Consider the following 5,000-nt stretch of genomic DNA (forward strand, 5'->3'; position numbering starts at 1 on the left):
GGAGGGAGGAAGAGAGGGAGAGGATGGAGGAAGAGAGGGAGAGATGGAGGAGGAAGAGGGAGAGATGGAGGAAGAGAGGGAGAGATGGAGGAGAGATGGAGGAAGAGAGGGAGATGGAGGGAGGAAGAGAGGGAGAGGTGGAGGAAGAGAGGGAGGGATGGAGGGAGGAAGAGAGGGAGAGATGGAGGGAGGAAGAGAGGGAGAGGTGGAGGAAGAGAGGGAGAGATGGAAGAAGAGAGGGAGATACAAAAGAGTGAGAGATATAAAAGAGTGAGAATATAAAAGAGTGAGAATATAAAGGAGTAAGAGATATAAAAGAGTGAGAATATAAAGGAGTGAAAAGAGTGAGAATATAAAAGAGTGAGAATATAAAGGAGTAAGAGATATAAAAGAGTGAGAATATAAAGGAGTGAGAATATAAAGGAGTAAGAGATATAAAAGAGTGAGAATATAAAGGAGTGAGAGATATAAAAGAGTGAGAATATAAAGGAGTAAGAGATATACAAGAGTGAGAATATAAAAGAGTGAGAATATAAACAAGGCTGAAATGGGAAGAAAGAGAAAACTAGAAAAGAATGATTCAGAGGAAGGAAAGATGCTATAACACAGATCATGGATGATGCGAGGGGGGGTGTTAAGGAGTGTGTGTGTGTGTGTGTGTGTGTGTGTGTGTGTGTGTGTGTGTGTGTGTGTGTGTGTGTGTGTGTGTGTGTGTGTGATGTGAGGGGTCGTGCTGGAGGAGAGAGAGGGGGGCAGCGAGCAAGCACGACATTCTGCTGCTGAGCACAACTTCGATAGCCCAGTACATGCTGACATTTACCTCTTCCTGGCAGCCTGACTTCTGATGAAAGACCGTGAATTTAATTGACTGAACCCGGTGTGTGTGTGTGTGTGTGTGTATGTGTGTGTGTGTGTGTGTGTGTGTGTGTGTGCATGAGAGAGAGTAAGAATGTGTGTGTTTGTTTATGTCTGTTCACTGGGAGAGTGAGAGGAGAGAGGGCGGAATGTGTGTGTGTGTGCGCGTGTGTGTGTGCGTAGTGCGCGTGTGTAAAGCGGCGTGTCGCATGTCTACTGGTGCCAAGCATGCTGAGCAACAGAATACTGGAGTGGCTTGTCTGTTTTGATGTGTTATGTGCAGTAGGTCTATATATACAGTCTATGGACACACCATCCAGGCCAAAACTGCCTTCACTCCACGGCCAAACACTTAGTGCAGGCATATACTCTTTGATCTCAGAGGAAATTGCATTTATCCCATCCATGAATTAGTGAACACACACAGCACAGAGTGAGCACAGTGAGGTGAAGGCCACACTAATCTCTGAGCAGTGAGCTGCCTGCTACAGCGGCGCTTCAGAGCAGTAAGGTGCCTGCTGGTCAGGGATCAGGGACGAACCAGCAACTGGACATAGCGTTCGCCGCCAACCGGTGCCCCAACCGCACGCTTATCTCTCACCCTTGACTCCCACGGGCTACACATTTCACGCCATTCCCCACCTTTCACTTATGGGCTACACTTTCACACGCTGCTATTTTCACTGCTGCGCACAGCCACATATCTGTTACTGGCGGCCTGCCGACTAAGACACACACCGCGTCACGAGGCTGCCAGTTCCGCAAAGGAATGAAACGTCCGCACTCTGCTAAAATCACATTTAATGTGTTGCAACGCTTCAACCCGGCTGGATCTCCTCAAGTTCTAGTTCCATTTGCCTGAGGTACCCTCAACTTCTGGGATGCTGCACACCTCCACTACTACTCATTACGAGGCTACAGTTCCCCACAATGCAATGTGTTAGAATATTCTAAAGTCGCACACACACACAGCTATGCATTACGCTGCCGCGCGTCGCTGCATGATGCCCAGTTTTCTCAGCTGACCTATTCTCTGCAGCAACGTGTCATGTTTTGTTCACCGACTCATTCCCACAATGCCCTGTGTATTTATAAAAGAACCACAACCACTTGTGCTGAAAGGACTCTGCCTACATCCTCATTCCCACAATGCCTTGCGACAATGTGTTTGTATAAATAACCATTGTCACTTCTGCTAAAGCAGGAAACGAAGAGCGCGCGCACATCAAGCAGGAGTGCAGGTGTTGGACGGGGGGTATCTGAGAAGAATATTGAAAGAATAAGATGACTAAGTCTCAAATGGATTTATTTAGCACTGTAAACATATTTACTTAGCGTTCAGCTTGGGAGCTGAATCAGTGCCGTGCGCGGACTTTATTATCTCTTCTCCCTTCTGCTACAGGCCTCTGGGCCGGATGTACAGAGAACGCGCTAAAACCGCAGAACGCGCATGAAAGCGCAGAACGCATGAAATCTGGGCCCTGTGTCTGGTTCGCCACTCTTTTCTTTTCAGGATTCTCACTACTGTGTGTGTGTATATGTGTGTGTGTTTTGTGTGTATATATATGTGTGTCAGCCCAGGTGTGTGAGAGAGAGAGAGAGAGAGAGAGAGTGTGTGTGTGTGTGTGTGTGTGTGCGGTGTGTGTGTATGTGCGGTGCGCGGCGCCGATGTGTGTGTGTGTGTGTGAGAGAGAGAGAGAGAGAGGTGTGTGTGTGTGTGTGTGTGTGTGTGGACTGTGTGTGTGGACTGTGTGTGTGTGTGTGTGTGTGTGTGTGTAAAGCAGGTGTGTAAAATTGTGTAAAGGCAGCCAGATGTGTGTGTGTGTGTGTGAGAGAGGAGAGAGAGAGAGAGAGAGAGAGTGTGTGTGTGTGTGTGTGTGTGTGACTGTGTGTGTGTGGACTGTGTGTGTGTGTGTGTGTGTGTGTGTGTGTGTGTGTGTGTGTGTGTGTGTGTGTGTGTGGTGTGATTTCTGTCTGATCCTGTCACCCTGCTCTTAGCTGTCCTGGCGTCTCTCCTCACCTGCTGATGGCAATCTAATTTGGCCGGCTGTCCAGCACTGGACAGACAGGCTGTGCGGCGGCGGCGGCAGCAGCGGTGCCAGAGCCAAACGCTGCCCCCCGGTGCTGTGGGGGAGAAGTGGCAGCTTCACACAAACAATCCCCAGACACTGCAGGGGTCAGTGGAATTAGACAGCCCCTCAGACAACTCTCTGACCCCAATCTGTCACTACAACGGGTGGGGACGAGAGAGGGATGGGGAGAGGAGGAGAGAGAGAGGAGAGAGAAGAGGAGAGAGAGAGAAGAGAAAAGAGAGAGGGAGAGAGAGATAAAAGAGGGAGAGGAGGAAAGGGGAGAAATGGAGAGGAGAGAGAGAGAGAGAGAAAGAGGAGGAGAAAAGAGAGAAGAGGAAAGAGGAGAAATGGACAGAAGAGAGAATGAGAGAGAGAAAGAGGAGGAGAAAAGAGGAGAAATAGAAAGGAGAGCGAGAAAGAGAAGAGAAGGACAAGAATGGGGGGAGACTGGCAGAAAGAAGAGACTGATGGAAAGAAAGAGGCACTACGAGAGAGAGAGAGTGAGAGAGAGAGAAAGAGAGAGAGAGAGAGAGAGAGAGAGAGTGAGTGGAAAAAGAGATATGTAGATGAAGGAGATCATGTGGAGGTCAGGAGTGATGAAAACTGAACAAGAAAAGTAAAGAAGACAGATACTGACATGAACACAAAAGAAGATGAAAAAGAGGTGTGTGTGTGTGTGTATGTGTGTGTGTGTGTGTGTGCGCGTGTGTGTGTGTGGTGTATGTTGTGTGTGTGTGTGTGTGTGTGTGTGTGTGTGTGTGAGTATGCCCGTGTGTGTGTGTGTGTGTGTGTGTGTGTGTGTGTGTGGAAGACAAAAGAAGAGGTCGGTTTGTGTGTGTGTGCGTGTGTGTGTGTGTGCGTGTGTGTGTAAAGCGCATGCGGTGTGTGTGTGTGTGTGTGTGCGTGTGTGTGTGTGCGCGCAGGGTGAAGGACAAAAAGAGGGTGTATGTGTGCTACAGGCCTCTCCTGCAGGTACCTTCCCCATTCACTGCCATCCTTGAGAGAGAGGGAGACAGGAAGACAGAAAAAAGAATAGAGGAGAGAGAGTGAAAGAGAAGACAGAGAGAGAGAGAGAGAGAGGGAGGGAGATAGAGAAAGAGAGAGGAAGGCTGAGGGAGGGACAAGGAGATGGAAAACAGAGAGACAGAAAGGGTGAAGAAAAAAGAGAGAGAAAAATAGCAAGAGAAGAGAAGGGGAGAGAGAGAGAGAGAGAGAGAGAGAGAGAGAGACGGTTCATGACATGGATACAAGAGGAAAGAAAAAGACAGAAAAAAAGAAAACAAGATAGACAGAGAGAGAGAGAGAGAGAGAGAGAGAAAAGTCTGTGTGTCACCTGAGTGTCTTGCGGTACATGTCCTCGTCCGTGATGCCACAGTACGTTAGAGTCTCGTTCCACATGGGGTTCAGGGTGTTCCGCACCGTCTTTGTCTTCAGCTTATTTGCCTGGAACCACAAGAACAGGAACTAGAACCAGAACCAGAACTCTGATGCTACTTCATATATATCCATTAGGGTCCTTCAGTGCTGAAATTCTATTATACTCTAAGGGCCTGTGTCCACCAAACGTGTTTTTGGCACCAATGGCAGCTGTGTTCTACAGTACACACATCCTATGAAGTTCAGCGTTCACAGCTCTCAGCACCCTCGGTGGCAAAAAGCCCTCGGCACTGGCGTTTTTTTTCTGCAGCGCTCAGAGCGCTGAAAGTTGAAATCTGTTCAACTTTTAGAAAAGCGCTGGCCTTGTCAATGTCCCTTCTCTCTTGGCGACCAATCAAAACTTCATAACTTGGCAACAATAAACACTTGACAAAGCGCTCTGAAAACGAGGTTGGTGGACACAGGGCCTAACTCATTCTATTCAGCTGTTAAGTGTGACGTCACGGGCCCAACAACTTTTTGGTCAAACAACGTTTAGACCCTAGGGTGAAATTACTCCGAACCATCGCTTTAATAACCGAATTGTTTGGTTTGGATTGTTGGTTCATGCTGTTCTATTCTACTCTAACACATTCTATGGTTTGTTCCTGCTGTTCTATTCCACTCTAACACATTCTATTGTTGGTTCCTGCTGTT

The 5,000-nt window shown here is 48.1% G+C and overlaps 1 protein-coding gene across 1 annotated transcript in view; it reads right to left on the reverse strand.

Annotated features, from left to right (window-relative positions):
- The window catches only part of LOC125287400 (double C2-like domain-containing protein alpha), a 48,085-nt gene that overhangs the window by 25,207 nt on the left and 17,878 nt on the right, over positions 1 to 5,000 (reverse strand). The window contains 1 exon segment of the mRNA XM_048233230.1: positions 4,261 to 4,370. Within this exon segment, the coding sequence (XP_048089187.1) occupies positions 4,261 to 4,370 (110 nt within the window).

Source organism: Alosa alosa, chromosome 22 (assembly GCF_017589495.1).
Source record: "Alosa alosa isolate M-15738 ecotype Scorff River chromosome 22, AALO_Geno_1.1, whole genome shotgun sequence".
NCBI lineage: Eukaryota > Metazoa > Chordata > Actinopteri > Clupeiformes > Clupeidae > Alosa > Alosa alosa.